The sequence below is a fragment of the Ascaphus truei genome, chromosome 22 (genome assembly GCF_040206685.1).
Source record: "Ascaphus truei isolate aAscTru1 chromosome 22, aAscTru1.hap1, whole genome shotgun sequence".
Classification (NCBI taxonomy): Eukaryota; Metazoa; Chordata; class Amphibia; order Anura; family Ascaphidae; genus Ascaphus; species Ascaphus truei.
In genome coordinates, this window is record NC_134504.1 from 9,708,652 (window position 1) to 9,727,842 (window position 19,191).

General features: G+C 51.1%; 1 protein-coding gene across 2 annotated transcripts in view; it reads left to right on the top strand.

Annotated features, from left to right (window-relative positions):
* Nucleotides 1-19,191, top strand: part of RAB11FIP4 (RAB11 family interacting protein 4) — a 111,845-nt gene that overhangs the window by 85,871 nt on the left and 6,783 nt on the right. For both annotated transcript variants that reach the window (XM_075579898.1, XM_075579899.1), the window contains 6 exons: nucleotides 5,253-5,476; nucleotides 7,072-7,260; nucleotides 7,773-7,907; nucleotides 8,780-8,815; nucleotides 9,817-9,916; nucleotides 18,693-18,796. In XM_075579898.1, coding sequence (XP_075436013.1) covers nucleotides 5,253-5,476; nucleotides 7,072-7,260; nucleotides 7,773-7,907; nucleotides 8,780-8,815; nucleotides 9,817-9,916; nucleotides 18,693-18,796 — 788 coding nt within the window. The remainder of the gene's footprint in view (nucleotides 1-5,252; nucleotides 5,477-7,071; nucleotides 7,261-7,772; nucleotides 7,908-8,779; nucleotides 8,816-9,816; nucleotides 9,917-18,692; nucleotides 18,797-19,191) is intronic.

The window sequence follows — 19,191 nt, forward strand, 5'->3', positions numbered from 1 at the left end:
TCTGGATCCGCAATTTACACGAAGGTTTACAAACAGTCTCATCATATAAGCGGTTAATAATAATAATAATAATAATAATAATAATAATAATAGCATGTTCTTGTATAGCGCTGCTAGTTTTTACGTAGCGCTTTACAGAGACATTTTGCAGGCGCAGGTCCCTGCCCCGCGGAGCTTACACAACCTCCAATGAAAGGGCAATATAGGAAGCTCCGCCCCCTGCGCTGTGTATGTTACGGAAAGCAGGTTTTACCTGCGAGCCCTTAAAATCCTCCGTCATAAGCACAGGAGCCCTAGCTTCATATTTAGCCAACGGTGGTTCTTTCACATTATTACTTGGCCTAATGGGGGCACCTGGATCATTATCCCGCACATTCCAGAGTTTACTCCCATTAAGTCAGTGGGAGTTAATGTCAGATCGTGTGCGATAACCCACACCGGCATTTCATGCATGCGCCCCCAATGTTTCATAGGCGGCAATTACATGTCAGGCGTTGCTGCTTTAAGACGCAGTCCGTGCTACTGTGTATATATATATATATATATATCGGACCATCCCACCCGTTTTGGGCAGGATTGCGGCTTTAAACCTTTGAGTGTCCCATGACGCAACCACTACATCATGAGGCCTGGCGCCCCAGAAGCCCCATGGCGTAGTTGCTACATCATGAGGCCTGGCGCCCCAGAAGCCCCATGGCCTAGTTGCTACATCATGAGGCCTGGCGCCCCAGAAGCCCCATGGCCTAGTCGCTACATCATGAGGCCTGGCGCCCCAGAAGCCCCATGGCCTAGTCGCTACATCATGAGGCCTGGCGCCCCAGAAGCCCCATGCCGTAGTCGCTACATCATGAGGCCTGGTGCCCCAGAAGTCCCATGGCGTAGTCGCTACATCATGAGGTCCGGCGCCCAAGAAGCCCCATGGCCTAGTCGCTACATCATGAGGTCTGGCGCCCCAGCAGCCCCATGCGTAGTCGCTACATCATGAGGCCTGGTGCCCCAGAAGCCCCATGGCCTAGTCGCTACATCATGAGGTCTGGCGCCCCAGCAGCCCCATGCGTAGTCGCTACATCATGAGGCCTGGTGCCCCAGAAGTCCCATGGCGTAGTCGCTACATCATGAGGTCTGGCGCCCCAGAAGCCCAATGGCCTTGTCGCTACATCATGAGGTCTGGCGCCCCAGAAGCCCCATGGCCTAGTCCCTACATCATGAGGTCTGGTGCCCCAGCAGCCCCATGCGTAGTCGCTAGATCATGAGGCCTGGTGCCCCAGAAGTCCCATGGCGTAGTCGCTACATCATGAGGTCTGGCGCCCCAGCAGCCCCATGGCATAGTCGCTACATCATGAGGTCTGGCGCCCCAGAAGCCCCATGGCGTAGTCGCAACATCATGAGGCCTGGTGCCCCAGAAGCCCCATGGCGTAGTCGCTACATCATGAGGCCTGGCGCCCCAGAAGCCCCATGGCCTTGTCGCTACATCATGAGGCCTGGCGCCCCAGAAGCCCCATGGCGTAGTTGCTACATCATGAGGCCTGGCGCCCCAGAAGCCCCATGGCGTAGTTGCTACATCATGAGGCCTGGCTCCCCAGAAGCCCCATGGCATAGTCGTAACATCATGAGACCTGGCGCCCCAGAAGCCCCATGGCATAGTCACTACATCATGAGGTCTGGCGCCCTAGAAGCCCCATGGCGTAGTTGCTACATCATGAGACCTGGCGCCCCTGAAGCCCCATGGCATAGTCGCTACATCATGAGTTCTGGCGCCCCAGAAGCCCCATGGCCTAGTCGCTACATCATGAGGCCTGGCGCCCTAGAAGCCCCATGGCGTAGTTGCTACATCATGAGACCTGGCGCCCCTGAAGCCCCATGGCATAGTCGCTACATCATGAGGTCTGGTGCCCCAGAAGCCCCATGGCCTAGTCGCTACATCATGAGGTCTGGCGCCCCAGAAGCCCCATGCTGTAGTCGCTACATCATGAGGCCTGGCGCCCCAGAAGCCCATGGCCTGGTCGCTACATAATGAGGTCTGGCGCCCCAGCAGCCCCATGGCGTAGTCGCTACATCATGAGGCCTGGCGCCCCAGAAGCCTCATGGCCTAGTCACTACATCATGAGGTCTGGCGCCCCAGAAGCCCCATGGCCTAGTCGCTACATCATGAGGCCTGGCGCCCCAGAAGCCCCATGGCCTAGTCGCTACATCATGAGGTCTGGCGCCCCAGCAGCCCCATGGCGTGGTCGCTACATCATGAGGTCTGGCGCCCCAGCAGCCCCATGGCGTAGTCGCTACATCATGAGGCCTGGCGCCCCAGAAGCCCCATGGCGTAGTGGCTACATCATGAGGCCTGGCGCCCCAGAAGCCCCATGGGGTAGTTGCTACATCATGAGGTCTGGCGCCCCAGAAGCCCCATGGTGTAGTCGCTACATCATGAGGTCTGGCGCCCCAGAAGCCCCATGGCGTAGTCACATTGGCTTTTTAAGTTAGTTTTCTAGGTGAGAAGGTGGATTTGGCACACACGTGGGATCTGGCACACAGCTAGGGTCGGTTTTACCAATGGTGCGCCCTTAGGCACTCACCTTTTTGACACCGTCACCCTCCTCCAGCGCTCTGACGTCACATGGCAACGTGATGCAGTGATGTTGCATTGTCATGGCAACGCGTCACCATGTGACACCGTGGCATCAAATTAAGCTGCGAAGCTGGAGGCGACGGAGCCCCGGCCTTCCGGAGGCGGAAAATGGAAGCGACGGGGCACTGAGAAACCCCCCCTGGACTGGAGTTGCCCACCCCTGCGTTAGTGAGTCTTTCCTTTCCCCACTATTAATTGTCATTATGTGTCGTTTTGTTTCTGTAACATTTGGAAGGGTGGTATTATTAATACCTTTCTAGGTAACAGATAGCGGTAATGGTGATCAGGGTTAACGTGTATGCCAGCAGCTGATGTGTGTAACACAGTAACGTTCACTTTTAATAGTATTTTTTTTTTAAACACTACGGAGAAATATGATGCGACTGAAAGGTTGTTGCTTATTTTTACGAGGGTGTCTACTCGGAGAACGGACGTGTGTGATCCTGACTTTTAAGAGTGCCACTCTACTGAAGGTAGTTGACGTGTAAGTGGGTGATCATGGGTGGGTGTGTGTGTGTGGGTGCGAGGCATGTGTGAGCGCTTGTGTAAGGGTATGACTTCATTAAAGTCTATGTAAACAAGGGATGTGTGTAAGTAGGTGAAACTGACTTTACATAGGACCCTTTTAAAGTCTGGAGCAAACCAATGTACGTAGGTGGACGATTCTATTACTGACTTTTAAGAGGGTGGTTTTTCATGTTTATGGAGGTATCCTAAGTGTATAAGGGCTGCGTGTGATGGAAACGATGGTACTCCGAGGTATGGAGCAGAAGACCTCTCTTAACCCTGTCTGTGGCAAAGGGACATCGCAGTACAGAGTTACCAGGGAAGGGGTTAAAACCGTATCTATAGAGCAGAATTGCTGAGTGAAGCAAATGTATCCAAAAACACCATTAAACCTAGATGCATGGTGTCCCCAGCCATGGCGATAAGCCCAGCATGTTGATGTACATTTTAAAGGTTATGTTTAACCTTCTTATCTCCGCCCGCCTCTTATCTTCCACCCACCCCTGTGTTCCTTCTCACTATTCTCCTTAATAGCTTAGCGATCTGTGCTGATTCCTTGTGTATTCTTCGAGCATATGCTATGCAGAGCCCCAGTGGCAGACGACAAGTCCTAGAAAAGCTGGGTCACGCCAGAGGGCTTTCACGTCTACTCCAGAACACGCTCAACAAAGCCTATCTCATCTGTATGTTGAAGCTATTTTGACTGTAGATGTTCTAGGTTTCCGAGACGAAGGTGAAGGCATCTCACCTCCTTGGTGGCATCTCACCTCCTTGATGGCATCTCTGACAGCAGGTTCTCCCCAGAACCATAATGAACCAACGACATGTTTAAGGGGTTATATCTGTCTGATTGATGCATGTTGGTTTGTACGTGTAGAAGGGTTAGATTTCCTTTAGCTCCTCCCTTTTGTGATCTCATTGGTTGCTGAGGAGGACCCTTGCACGTGCATATTGTCCTCCCCTTCTCCTGATTGGCCACCTGTTTAATTATTTGCCTGGCATCCGCTTACAAGGCAACCTCAGCTGTCTTAATGTGAATGTCGGCGGCCATTTTAAAACCCCAACTTTTCACTACTATCCCCAGAATGACACTACAACATGTAAAAAGGTTTAGATCTGTAATAACAGCAGCAAAAAGACTTTTCTGTTATAAAAAGTAACATTTTTTTTTTTTGTGGTGAGTAAAGTGAACCGAAATGATCCAATGATTGTGGCTAGGGAGATTAAACGTGGGGGATTGGAGAAGTACAAGTATTTTGTAAATAACGTATTCAACATTTAACGTTTCCAGGGTCAACAAAAGCTTTCAATGGTTTTTACAGTCTGTATCTAACCTCTTTTTGGCGGTAAGCGTGTTTGTCGGTCCTCAAGTCTCCAGGTTGAATTAGTTTTCTTATCTCTTGTTTATTTTGTAATTATGACATCATTACTAGTCAAATTCGATTAAAATAAATTCAGTGGACCCGAAGAAAAGAAAAACATACATTTTTTTATCTGGATAGAAAAGGCCATTTTAACGGTGATTGGATCTTCCTATGGAAGCCTGTTACATTGTTCCGTTGTTAACGCTTTTATGAGCTAGCTGTGACTCCCACTGAACTTGAAGAACATCTTAAGGCCCTATGGGGCCCCCCAGGCACCAAGATTTTGGGGGGGCCTTTCCTGCTCCTGCAGTGTCATGGCAACGCGTCACCATGTGACTTTGCAGTGTCATTTGACGTCGTGTTGCCATGACAACGCGATGCTGCAGGAGGAGGGCTGCTCCGTAGGTAGTAAGAGACACCCCTCTCTCTCTGGCACGCACGCACCACACCTTACCTTGGGTGACGTCAGGGGACTCTGCAGCTCCCTCCTCCGGTCGGGCGGGAGTTGGATCCCGGCGCCCGACAGGAGGTGAGAGTATGGCAGACAGTGACCGGTGGGCTGCTGTATGGGGAGCTGGGGAGCCGCAGCACCGACCCACCGCAACCTACGGGGCCCCTTATCCTTGGGGATCCCTACGCACATACCTAGTCTGCCTAGAGTGTAATCAGGCACTGAGAAGACCTCTAGTAGATGGAGATAGCTCATGTTTTGTTCCCATACAAATGATGCTTAGTAATACCCCCACCCTGTGTTCTAACAGGGCAGTGATATCCCAGACGGGGCTTATCTGGACACGGAGAGCGCGTACAGTGACTCCGAGCTATTCCCAGATGAGGACAGCATGACTCTGGCCCAGCGAGATGTCCACCATGACTCAGACCTGGACAGCGCCATCGGGAGCATCCAGAGCTCGGAAGCTTCCGACGAGTGTAGAAGTGAGGAGAAAGCAGAAGTTATCGGGGGACTGTACCTACCGGGAGACAAGTGAGTGGGAATTATACTACATGTCTTTGCCCTCTAGCACTCTTTTTCTGTCTCATCTTCTACTTCTCTTCATCTCTCCATCCTTCCTTTTCCCTGTGTCTTTCTCCCTCCTCTCTTCCCTCCTTCCCTTCTCCATCCTCCTGATTTTTTCTTTCACCTCTCACTTTCCCCACTTCTTCTCTCTCCTCCCACTTCTTTCTATTGCCTCTCAACACTCCCTTTTTCTTCCCATCTCTCCTGCTCTCATTCTATTTCCCTCCCTTTTATTTTTTCTTTCTCTCTGCCATCCCCTTTCCTCCTCCCCTCTCCCCCTCTCTATACTCTTATTTTTCTCTTTCTCTCTTTCCCCATTTCCTCTCTCCTCCGTTCCACCTTCTCAACATCGCCTTAATCTTCCCATCCCACCTCCCATTCTCTCTCCCTCCTTTCTTTTTCCTTTCTCTCCTTCTCTCTCACCCCCCCCCTCTCTCTCTCTCTCTCTCTCTCTCTCTCCCTTTCTCTCTCTCTTTCTCTCTTTCTCTCTCTCTTTCTCTCTCTCTCTCTCTCTCTCTCTTTCTCTCTCTCTCTTTCTCTCTCTCTCTTTCTCTCTTTCTCTCTCTCTTTCTCTCTCTTTCTCTCTCTCTTTCTCTCTTTCTCCATAAATGTAATGGTGGGTACAGAGGTTTCAAAACTTCCCAGGTCTCCTCTTCATGATACTTACTATGTATCTATCTATCTATCTATCTATCTATCTATCTATCTATCTATCTATCTATCTATCTATCTATCTATCTGTGCACCTATCTATCTATCTATCTATCTATCTATCTATCTATCTATCTATCTATCTATCTATCTATCTATCTATCTATCTATCTGTGCACCTATCTATCTATCTGTGCACCTATCTATCTATCTGTGCACCTATCTATCTATCTGTGCACCTATCTATCTATCTATCTGTGCACCTATCTATCTATCTATCTATCTATCTATCTGTGCACCTATCTATCTATCTGTGCATCTCTCTCTCTCTCTCTCTCTCTCTCTCTCTCTCCCTTTCTCTCTCTCTTTCTCTCTCTCTTTCTCTCTCTCTTTCTCTCTCTCTCTCTCTCTCTCTTTCTCTCTCTCTCTCTTTCTCTCTCTCTCTTTCTCTCTTTCTCTCTCTCTTTCTCTCTTTCTCTCTCTCTTTCTCTCTTTCTCCATAAATGTAATGGTGGGTACAGAGGTTTCAAAACTTCCCAGGTCTCCTCTTCATGATACTTACTATGTACAGGAGGGTCCCGCTCATATGGCGGGTTCCGTTCCATGGCGCCGCCGCAAAGCGAAAATCGCTGAAAAGTGGAACCTGTGATTTTCGGCGTCTCCTACCCTTCTGCTCATGCGCAGACTTGCAGTCCCCCCTTCTGCGCATGCGCGAACTCGACCGCTCCCCCGTTCTACGCATGCGCAAACATGGCGACCCCCTTCTATGTACCGCCGTATTGGCGGCTCGCCGAGAAGCGAAACGCCGAGAAGCAGATAGCAGATAGAGTCTTCTAGAACTTTACACGGATCTGTACTCTTCTTCCAAGCCCACTGCAGCGACTAGAACTTTGCCCTGCCGTCTCTTTCAGGAACCTTCTCAACCCTTCCGCCATGTCCGACTTCTCGACCCACTCCACGGCCTCCCTGATCAGCAGCGAAGAGCAGTTTGAAGACTACGGGGAAGGAGACGATGTCGATTACACTCCCAGCAGCCCTTGCCCCGATGACGAGAGCAGAACCAATGCCTGCTCGGACCTGGGCTCCTCTGTCTCTTCCAGGTTGCTACCATTTAGTTTTACTTAAGCCTTATTCCCATTCACAGATCCAACGTTGGAAGGGTTTCAAACAGCAGCGATTGGTTGGCTCACATGAATGACTTCGTAGTGAGAGCAGATGAGAATTAGGACTGGATTATCCCAATTGGCCAAAGTGTTGTGAAAGACAGTAGCTGTACTGTGCCTGACCTCAACAACGTGTGAAACAACGAGGCCCTCATTTCTGTATGGTTTATACAACAATTATGTTCTAAACATAGACAGGGGGGAGCTATTTGGAAAGTAAACCAATGTATTCTTTGAAAATAAAGTAAATCTGTAAGTTTTGTCTATAAAACGAGGGGTTCTTTGGGTATGTGAAGGAGGAACTGCTAGTACTTGGCCTGCAGTTTGTAGAATGTAACAGGGACGAAGTACTCAGGTGTGAGCTTCGAAGTCCTTTACTCCAGAGGAAACACTTGATTTGGCAAACTGGAGTCCAGCGGCTGACCGATCCGCTCGTTGTCTCCCAACAGCGCAGGGCAGACACCCCGGAAAATGAGGCACGCTTACAACAGCGAGTTACTGGATGTCTACTGCTCCCAGTGCTGCAAGAAGATTAATCTGCTAAATGACTTGGAAGCCAGGCTGAAAAACTTGAAGGCCAACAGGTAAAGTGAAAGAGGACACGGAGACATAGAATTCGGCTCATCAGAACCACTTGACACACTTAGACCCAGATCCACCAGCGGGTGCTGAAGCCTTGGCACCCCTTTAGGAGTGAAGGTGGGCTAAAGCTTAGCACCGTAGCACCATTGTCCTATCTGTGATTAAACCTCAGACCCCATTTAAATGAGCAGAACATGTTATCTTTTAATAGGTCGGAAGCAGGGGGGGGGGGGTCTTCGGAGCAGGACCCCATTAATTTCAGCTCTGGGCACCCCCTCGTCGCCGAGATATTTACCTCCGGAGCGGGCGCCGATATCAGCTCCGGACATTTAAAGGGCCTGGTCACACGGGCCAATGGGAAGCCACACGGGATGACGTCACGGCTTCCTATTGGCTCGCGTGACGTGGGGGCATTTAAGCCCGCATCATGTTCCACACACAGGCCAGCCAGAGCTGCTACCGGCACCCCCCTACGGAGGTCCGTATCCCGGGGAGCAGGGGGTCCTCGCAGCTGAAATTGACGCAGTTCAGCTCCCGAGACCCCCTGCTTCAAACCTATTTCTTTTTTTATTTAAACAGGATCACTTCTTTAACCCCTTGGCTTCTCTTTTATATTTAGGATTACCTGATATCTATCCCAAGCATGTTTGAGTTCCCTGACTGTGTTAATTAGCCCCTGCCATCTCTGTTGGGAGGCGGTTCCATGCATCCACTACCTAGAAGTACCTCCTCACTTTTCCCCTGAGCCTCCAGCCCTCCAGCTGTCTGACCCGTTAATAACAGGACGGTTGTATTCATGTTGCGGTTACCAATGTGTTGCACTGCTGAGTTGCGTTACAATTATTGATTTCTATTCTTTTTTATCCCCCTGTAGCCCTAACCGGAAAATATCAAGCACGGCTTTTGGGAGGTAAGGGATACATATACTTCTTAATATGATTGCTAAAGCATCTTGTATACCAGGGGGCTGAACTCCAGTCCTCAAGCACCCCCCCCCCCTCCCCAACAGGACAGGTTTTCAGGATATTCCAGCTTCAGCACAACGGTACCCAGTCAAAGACTGAGCCTCTGATTGAGCCACCTGTGCTGAAGCTGGGACTGATTGAGCCACCTGTGCTGAAGCAGGGATATCCTGACAGGGATGTCGGGGGGCAGGTCGGTGTCGGTGGGCAGGTCGATGTCGGGAGGCAGGTCGGTGTCGGTGGGCAGGTCGGTGTCGGGGGGGCAGGTCGGTGTCGGGGGGGCAGGTCGGTGTCGGGGGGCAGGTCGGTGTCGGGGGGCAGGTCGGTGTCGGGGGGCAGGTCGGTGTCGGGGGGCAGATCGGTGTCGGGGGGGGCAGGTCGGTGTCGGGGGGCAGGTCGGTGTCGGGGGGCAGGCCGGTGTCGGGGGGGGCAGGTCGGTGTCGGGGGGGGTGCAGGTCGATGTCGGGGGGCAGGTCTGTGTCGGGGGGGCAGGTCGGTGTCGGGGGGGCAGGTCGGTGTCGGGGGGGCAGGTCGGTGTCGGGGGGCAGGTCGGTGTCGGGGGGCAGGTCGGTGTCGGGGGGGCAGGTCGGTGTCGGGGGGCAGGTCGGTGTCGGGGGGCAGGTCGGTGTCGGGGGGCAGGTCGGTGTCGGGGGGCAGGTTGATGTCTGTGTATCTATGAAATCAATAAATGTAAAAAGCACTCTCACATTTTCACAGTTAAAGGCACTCAGCAGGAAACCAGCGGTTACGGAATTAAATTGGATTTTAATAATGTATTAATATAAACAGCAGTTTTAATAGAAAACTGCATTCCAGCAAAAATAATCCCGTTCGCGGTCCTACAACGCGGAGGAGACCATTTGTCTAAAATTGCTGGTTTTCCAATTTAAAAAACAAATGATTTCATTGGATAGTTGTGGGTATTTGTAACGTTCCCCATCATTCGCAGGCAACTTTTCCACAACAGCAATTTCAGCAGCAGCAGCGGCAGCACGGAGGATCTGTTCAGGGATAGCATCGACTCGTGTGACAACGACATCACAGAGAAGGTACGCCGTGCGCAGGGAGGGACAGCGACGGTGGCCATGGGGGGGGGGGGGGGGGGGTCTGGCATGGAGTGAGTGTGTGTGATTCTGGGAGGGACAGCATGTGTCTATGTGGGTAGGTGTCTGTAGGCGACTGTGTGTGTGTGTGTGTGTGTGTGTGTGTGTGTGTGTGTGTGTGTGTGTTTTTATAGGTGACTGGGAGTGACCGCATGTGTAAGTGTGTGGGATGACTGTGTGTGTGTGTGTGTGTGTGTGTGTGTGTGTGTGTGTGTGTGTGTGTGTGTGTGTGTGTGTGTGTGTGTGTGTGTGTGTGTGCGTGTATGGGACTGAGAGTGACATTGTGTGTGTGTCTGTGAGTGTGCATGACTAGGATGTCGTGTGTGTGTGTGTGTGGTGTGTGTGTGTGTGTGTGTGTGTGTGTGTGTGTGTGTGTGTGTGTGTGTGTGTGTGTGTGTGTGTGTGTAAGTGGTGACTGTGTCTGTGTGTGGGTGAGTTTGTATGCCTGTAAATGACTGTGTCAGTAGGTGTGTGTGTGTGTGTGTGTGTGACTGGGACTGACGGCATGTGTCTGTGTAACTGTGTGGAGGTGTCAGTGTATGGGACTGAGAGTGACAGTGTGTTTGTGTATGTGCATGTCTGTGTGTGTCTGTGTGTATGTGTGTATGTGCGTGTATGTGTTCATGTCTGTTTGTGTTTGTGTGTATGTGCGTGTCTGAGTGTATGTGCGTGTCTGTGTGTATGTGCGTGTGTGTGTGTCTGTGTTTATGTGCGTGTCTGTGTGTATGTGCGTGTCTGTGTGTATGTGCGTGCCTGTGTGTATGTGCGTGTATGTGCGTGTCTGTGTGTATGTGCGTGCCTGTGTGTATGTGCGTGCGTGTGTGTTTGTGCGTGTCTGTGTGTTTGTGCGTGTCTGTGTGTATGTGCGTGTCTGTGTGTATGTGCGTGTCTGTGTGTATGTGCGTGTCTGTGTGTATGTGCGTGTCTGTGTGTATGTGCGTGCGTGTCTGTGTGTATGTACGTGCGTGTCTGTGCGTGTCTGTGTGTATGTGCGTGTGTGTGTGCGTGTCTGTGTGTATGTACGTGTCTGTGTGTATGTACGTGTCTGTGTGTATGTGCGTGTCTGTGTGTCTGTGTGTGTGCGTGTCTGTGTGTATGTGCGTGTTTGTGTGTATGTGCGTGTCTGTGTGTATGTGCATGTCTTTGTGTATGTGCGTGTCTGTGTGTGTGCGTGTCTGTGTGTATGTGCGTGTCTGTGTGTATGTGCGTGTCTGTGTGTACGTGCGTGTCTGTGTGTACGTGCGTGTCTGTGTGTACGTGCGTGTCTGTGCGTGCATGTCTGTGTGTATGTGCGTGCGTGTCTGTGTGTGTGTGTCTGTGCGTGTCTGTGCGTGTCTGTGTGTATGTGCGTGTCTGTGTGTATGTGCGTGTCTGTGTGTATGTGCGTGTCTGTGTGTATGTGCGTGTCTGTGTGTATGTGCGTGTCTGTGTGTATGTGTGTGTCTGTGTGTATGTGCGTGTCTGTGTATGTGCGTGTCTGTGTGTATGTGCGTGTCTGTGTGTATGTGCGTGTCTGTGTGTATGTGCGTGTCTGTGCGTGTCTGGGTGTGTGTATGTGCGTGTCTGGGTGTATGTGCGTGTCTGTGTGTATGTGCGTGTCTGTGTGTATGTGTGTATGTGTGTGTCTGTGTGTATGTGCGTGTCTGTGTGTATGTGCGTGTCTGTGCGTGTATGTGCGTGTCTGTGTGTATGTGCGTGTCTGTGTGTATGTGTGTATGTGTGTGTCTGTGTTTATGTGTGTGTCTGTGTGTATGTGCGTGTCTGTGTGTATGTGCGTGTCTGTGTGTATGTGCGTGTCTGTGCGTGTATGTGCGTGTCTGTGTGTATGTGTGTTTCTGTGTGTATGTGCGTGTCTGTGTGTATGTGTGTTTCTGTGTGTATGTGCGTGTCTGTGTGTATGTGCGTGTCTGTGCGTGTCTGTGCGTGTCTGTGCGTGTATGTGTGTGTATGTGCGTGTCTGTGTGTATGTGCGTGTCTGTGTGTATGTGCGTGTCTGTGTGTATGTGCGTGCCTGTGTGTATGTGCGTGTATGTGCGTGTCTGTGTGTATGTGCGTGCCTGTGTGTATGTGCGTGCGTGTGTGTATGTGCGTGTCTGTGTGTATGTGCGTGCGTGTCTGTGTGTATGTACGTGCGTGTCTGTGCGTGTCTGTGTGTTTGTGCGTGTCTGTGTGTATGTGCGTGTCTGTGTGTATGTGCGTGTCTGTGTGTATGTGCGTGTCTGTGTGTATGTGCGTGTCTGTGTGTATGTGCGTGCGTGTCTGTGTGTATGTACGTGCGTGTCTGTGCGTGTCTGTGTGTATGTGCGTGTGTGTGTGCGTGTCTGTGTGTATGTACGTGTCTGTGTGTATGTGCGTGTCTGTGTGTCTGTGTGTGTGCGTGTCTGTGTGTATGTGCGTGCCTGTGTGTATGTGCGTGCGTGTGTGTTTGTGCGTGTCTGTGTGTTTGTGCGTGTCTGTGTGTATGTGCGTGTCTGTGTGTATGTGTGTGTATGTGCGTGTCTGTGTGTATGTGCGTGTCTGTGTGTATGTGCGTGTCTGTGTGTATGTGCGTGCGTGTCTGTGTGTATGTACGTGCGTGTCTGTGCGTGTCTGTGTGTATGTGCGTGTGTGTGTGCGTGTCTGTGTGTATGTACGTGTCTGTGTGTATGTGCGTGTCTGTGTGTCTGTGTGTGTGCGTGTCTGTGTGTATGTGCGTGTTTGTGTGTATGTGCGTGTCTGTGTGTATGTGCATGTCTTTGTGTATGTGCGTGTCTGTGTGTGTGCGTGTCTGTGTGTATGTGCGTGTCTGTGTGTATGTGCGTGTCTGTGTGTACGTGCGTGTCTGTGTGTACGTGCGTGTCTGTGTGTACGTGCGTGTCTGTGTGTATGTGCGTGCATGTCTGTGTGTATGTGCGTGCGTGTCTGTGTGTGTGTGTCTGTGCGTGTCTGTGCGTGTCTGTGTGTATGTGCGTGTCTGTGTGTATGTGCGTGTCTGTGTGTATGTGCGTGTCTGTGTGTATGTGCGTGTCTGTGTGTATGTGCGTGCCTGTGTGTATGTGTGTGTCTGTGTGTATGTGCGTGTCTGTGTATGTGCGTGTCTGTGTATGTGCGTGTCTGTGTGTATGTGCGTGTCTGTGTGTATGTGCGTGTCTGTGTGTCTGTGCGTGTCTGGGTGTGTGTGTGCGTGTCTGGGTGTATGTGCGTGTCTGTGTGTATGTGCGTGTCTGTGTGTATGTGTGTATGTGTGTGTCTGTGTGTATGTGCGTGTCTGTGTGTATGTGCGTGTCTGTGTGTATGTGCGTGTATGTGCGTGTATGTGCGTGTCTGTGTGTATGTGCGTGTCTGTGTGTATGTGTGTATGTGTGTGTCTGTGTTTATGTGTGTGTCTGTGTGTATGTGCGTGTCTGTGTGTATGTGCGTGTCTGTGTGTATGTGCGTGTCTGTGCGTGTATGTGCGTGTCTGTGTGTATGTGTGTTTCTGTGTGTATGTGCGTGTCTGTGTGTATGTGTGTTTCTGTGTGTATGTGCGTGTCTGTGTGTATGTGCGTGTCTGTGCGTGTATGTGCGTGTCTGTGCGTGTATGTGTGTGTATGTGCGTGTCTGTGTGTATGTGCGTGTCTGTGTGTATGTGCGTGTCTGTGTGTATGTGCGTGCCTGTGTGTATGTGCGTGTATGTGCGTGTCTGTGTGTATGTGCGTGCCTGTGTGTATGTGCGTGCGTGTGTGTATGTGCGTGTCTGTGTGTATGTGCGTGCGTGTCTGTGTGTATGTACGTGCGTGTCTGTGCGTGTCTGTGTGTTTGTGCGTGTCTGTGTGTATGTGCGTGTCTGTGTGTATGTGCGTGTCTGTGTGTATGTGCGTGTCTGTGTGTATGTGCGTGTCTGTGTGTATGTGCGTGCGTGTCTGTGTGTATGTACGTGCGTGTCTGTGCGTGTCTGTGTGTATGTGCGTGTGTGTGTGCGTGTCTGTGTGTATGTACGTGTCTGTGTGTATGTGCGTGTCTGTGTGTCTGTGTGTGTGCGTGTCTGTGTGTATGTGCGTGCCTGTGTGTATGTGCGTGCGTGTGTGTTTGTGCGTGTCTGTGTGTTTGTGCGTGTCTGTGTGTATGTGCGTGTCTGTGTGTATGTGCGTGTCTGTGTGTATGTGCGTGTCTGTGTGTATGTGCGTGTCTGTGTGTATGTGCGTGTCTGTGTGTATGTGCGTGTCTGTGTGTATGTGCGTGCGTGTCTGTGTGTATGTACGTGCGTGTCTGTGCGTGTCTGTGTGTATGTGCGTGTGTGTGTGCGTGTCTGTGTGTATGTACGTGTCTGTGCGTGTATGTGTGTGTATGTGCGTGTCTGTGTGTATGTGCGTGTCTGTGTGTATGTGCGTGTCTGTGTGTATGTGCGTGCCTGTGTGTATGTGCGTGTATGTGCGTGTCTGTGTGTATGTGCGTGCCTGTGTGTATGTGCGTGCGTGTGTGTATGTGCGTGTCTGTGTGTATGTGCGTGCGTGTCTGTGTGTATGTACGTGCGTGTCTGTGCGTGTCTGTGTGTTTGTGCGTGTCTGTGTGTATGTGCGTGTCTGTGTGTATGTGCGTGTCTGTGTGTATGTGCGTGTCTGTGTGTATGTGCGTGTCTGTGTGTATGTGCGTGCGTGTCTGTGTGTATGTACGTGCGTGTCTGTGCGTGTCTGTGTGTATGTGCGTGTGTGTGTGCGTGTCTGTGTGTATGTACGTGTCTGTGTGTATGTGCGTGTCTGTGTGTCTGTGTGTGTGCGTGTCTGTGTGTATGTGCGTGCCTGTGTGTATGTGCGTGCGTGTGTGTTTGTGCGTGTCTGTGTGTTTGTGCGTGTCTGTGTGTATGTGCGTGTCTGTGTGTATGTGTGTGTATGTGCGTGTCTGTGTGTATGTGCGTGTCTGTGTGTATGTGCGTGTCTGTGTGTATGTGCGTGTCTGTGTGTATGTGCGTGTCTGTGTGTATGTGCGTGTCTGTGTGTATGTGCGTGCGTGTCTGTGTGTATGTACATGCGTGTCTGTGCGTGTCTGTGTGTATGTGCGTGTGTGTGTGCGTGTCTGTGTGTATGTACGTGTCTGTGCGTGTATGTGTGTGTATGTGCGTGTCTGTGTGTATGTGCGTGTCTGTGTGTATGTGCGTGCCTGTGTGTATGTGCGTGTATGTGCGTGTCTGTGTGTATGTGCGTGCCTGTGTGTATGTGCGTGCGTGTGTGTATGTGCGTGTCTGTGTGTATGTGCGTGCGTGTCTGTGTGTATGTACGTGCGTGTCTGTGCGTGTCTGTGTGTTTGTGCGTGTCTGTGTGTATGTGCGTGTCTGTGTGTATGTGCGTGTCTGTGTGTATGTGCGTGTCTGTGTGTATGTGCGTGTCTGTGTGTATGTGCGTGCGTGTCTGTGTGTATGTACGTGCGTGTCTGTGCGTGTCTGTGTGTATGTGCGTGTGTGTGTGCGTGTCTGTGTGTATGTACGTGTCTGTGTGTATGTGCGTGTCTGTGTGTCTGTGTGTGTGCGTGTCTGTGTGTATGTGCGTGCCTGTGTGTATGTGCGTGCGTGTGTGTTTGTGCGTGTCTGTGTGTTTGTGCGTGTCTGTGTGTATGTGCGTGTCTGTGTGTATGTGTGTGTATGTGCGTGTCTGTGTGTATGTGCGTGTCTGTGTGTATGTGCGTGTCTGTGTGTATGTGCGTGCGTGTCTGTGTGTATGTACGTGCGTGTCTGTGCGTGTCTGTGTGTATGTGCGTGTGTGTGTGCGTGTCTGTGTGTATGTACGTGTCTGTGTGTATGTGCGTGTCTGTGTGTCTGTGTGTGTGCGTGTCTGTGTGTATGTGCGTGTTTGTGTGTATGTGCGTGTCTGTGTGTATGTGCATGTCTTTGTGTATGTGCGTGTCTGTGTGTGTGCGTGTCTGTGTGTATGTGCGTGTCTGTGTGTATGTGCGTGTCTGTGTGTACGTGCGTGTCTGTGTGTACGTGCGTGTCTGTGTGTACGTGCGTGTCTGTGTGTATGTGCGTGCATGTCTGTGTGTATGTGCGTGCGTGTCTGTGTGTGTGTGTCTGTGCGTGTCTGTGCGTGTCTGTGTGTATGTGCGTGTCTGTGTGTATGTGCGTGTCTGTGTGTATGTGCGTGTCTGTGTGTATGTGCGTGTCTGTGTGTATGTGCGTGCCTGTGTGTATGTGTGTGTCTGTGTGTATGTGCGTGTCTGTGTATGTGCGTGTCTGTGTATGTGCGTGTCTGTGTGTATGTGCGTGTCTGTGTGTATGTGCGTGTCTGTGTGTATGTGCGTGTCTGTGCGTGTCTGGGTGTGTGTATGTGCGTGTCTGGGTGTATGTGCGTGTCTGTGTGTATGTGCGTGTCTGTGTGTATGTGTGTGTCTGTGTGTATGTGCGTGTCTGTGTGTATGTGCGTGTCTGTGTGTATGTGCGTGTATGTGCGTGTATGTGCGTGTCTGTGTGTATGTGCGTGTCTGTGTGTATGTGTGTATGTGTGTGTCTGTGTTTATGTGTGTGTCTGTGTGTATGTGCGTGTCTGTGTGTATGTGCGTGTCTGTGTGTATGTGCGTGTCTGTGCGTGTATGTGCGTGTCTGTGTGTATGTGTGTTTCTGTGTGTATGTGCGTGTCTGTGTGTATGTGTGTTTCTGTGTGTATGTGCGTGTCTGTGTGTATGTGCGTGTCTGTGCGTGTATGTGCGTGTCTGTGCGTGTATGTGTGTGTATGTGCGTGTCTGTGTGTATGTGCGTGTCTGTGTGTATGTGCGTGTCTGTGTGTATGTGCGTGCCTGTGTGTATGTGCGTGTATGTGCGTGTCTGTGTGTATGTGCGTGCCTGTGTGTATGTGCGTGCGTGTGTGTATGTGCGTGTCTGTGTGTATGTGCGTGCGTGTCTGTGTGTATGTACGTGCGTGTCTGTGCGTGTCTGTGTGTTTGTGCGTGTCTGTGTGTATGTGCGTGTCTGTGTGTATGTGCGTGTCTGTGTGTATGTGCGTGTCTGTGTGTATGTGCGTGCGTGTCTGTGTGTATGTACGTGCGTGTCTGTGCGTGTCTGTGTGTATGTGCGTGTCTGTGTGCGTGTCTGTGTGTATGTACGTGTCTGTGTGTATGTGCGTGTCTGTGTGTCTGTGTGTGTGCGTGTCTGTGTGTATGTGCGTGCCTGTGTGTATGTGCGTGCGTGTGTGTTTGTGCGTGTCTGTGTGTTTGTGCGTGTCTGTGTGTATGTGCGTGTCTGTGTGTATGTGCGTGTCTGTGTGTATGTGCGTGTCTGTGTGTATGTGCGTGTCTGTGTGTATGTGCGTGTCTGTGTGTATGTGCGTGCGTGTCTGTGTGTATGTACGTGCGTGTCTGTGCGTGTCTGTGTGTATGTGCGTGTGTGTGTGCGTGTCTGTGTGTATGTACGTGTCTGTGTGTATGTGCGTGTCTGTGTGTCTGTGTGTGTGCGTGTCTGTGTGTATGTGCGTGTTTGTGTGTATGTGCGTGTCTGTGTGTATGTGCATGTCTTTGTGTATGTGCGTGTCTGTGTGTGTGCGTGTCTGTGTGTATGTGCGTGTCTGTGTGTATGTGCGTGTCTGTGTGTACGTGCGTGTCTGTGTGTACGTGCGTGTCTGTGTGTACGTGCGTGTCTGTGTGTATGTGCGTGCATGTCTGTGTGTATGTGCGTGCGTGTCTGTGTGTGTGTGTCTGTGCGTGTCTGTGCGTGTCTGTGTGTATGTGCGTGTCTGTGTGTATGTGCGTGTCTGTGTGTATGTGCGTGTCTGTGTGTATGTGCGTGTCTGTGTGTATGTGCGTGCCTGTGTGTATGTGTGTGTCTGTGTGTATGTGCGTGTCTGTGTATGTGCGTGTCTGTGTATGTGCGTGTCTGTGTGTATGTGCGTGTCTGTGTGTATGTGCGTGTCTGTGTGTATGTGCGTGTATGTGCGTGTCTGGGTGTGTGTATGTGCGTGTCTGGGTGTATGTGCGTGTCTGTGTGTATGTGCGTGTCTGTGTGTATGTGTGTATGTGTGTGTCTGTGTGTATGTGCGTGTCTGTGTGTATGTGTATGTGCGTGTATGTGCGTGTCTGTGTGTATGTGCGTGTCTGTGTGTATGTGTGTATGTGTGTGTCTGTGTGTATGTGTGTGTCTGTGTGTATGTGCGTGTCTGTGTGTATGTGCGTGTCTGTGCGTGTATGTGCGTGTCTGTGTGTATGTGTGTTTCTGTGTGTATGTGCGTGTCTGTGTGTATGTGCGTGTCTGTGCGTGTATGTGCGTGTCTGTGCGTGTATGTGCGTGTCTGTGCGTGTATGTGTGTGTATGTGCGTGTCTGTGTGTATGTGCGTGTCTGTGTGTATGTGCGTGTATGTGTGTGTATGTGCGTGTCTGTGTGTATGTGCGTGTCTGTGTGTATGTGTGTGTCTGTGTGTGTTTTCAGGGGACACTTTGGCCGGAATTCACTAACCGCCAAAGGGAACCAAACCGCGGTTACGTAGTAACTGTCATCGATATGAATGGCAGTAACCCGTTCAGTGCCAAGGTCCAGCATCACGAGTATGTCACCTGACCTCTGGCACTTCTGGTTGCGACTGGCGCCCAGATGTCGGAAACGGCAGGTGGACAGGACCCCACTCCCGGGGGAGCAGTCAGCCCGATCACCCCCCAGAAAACCTTGTACAGTATAACGGCCTCTGGCGCGCAGGTCCTGTAATACATTGAATAAACAGGCCATTTCCTGCGCAGTAACAGAACACGCGGCTTTACCGGTACAATTTGTGACAACTCCCCGTGTTACAGGTGACCTTTTTAGAAAAGAAGGTGACGGAGCTAGAGAATGATAACCTAACCAACGGGGATGTGAAGAGCAAACTGAAGCACGAGAACACCCAGCTGGTGCACAGGTAAGAAAGACCGCACGGATACAGCGATTTCATACAGGCGGGCGGACGCGCGAACTGCCAAATGTATGGACTGCCAGACAGACGCGCGGACTGCCAGACAGACGCGCGGACTGCCAGACAGACGCGCGGACTGCCAGACAGACGCGCGGACTGCCAGACAGACGTGCGGACTGCCAGACAGACGCGCGGACGGCCAGACGCATGGAAGGCCAGTCACATAGATAAAGCTACCAAATTTCTGGAAGGCTCAGTTTAGACAGGTTTTTAGGAGTCAGTGAGCTTCTCTATAACCGTAATATGGTATGTGGCACCTTATTTCAAAGTGAATGATCCTGCTTTTAGCTTTGCCCTTAAATGTTTAACTAAAGCCACTAGTGGACAGTCGCTTGCAATGC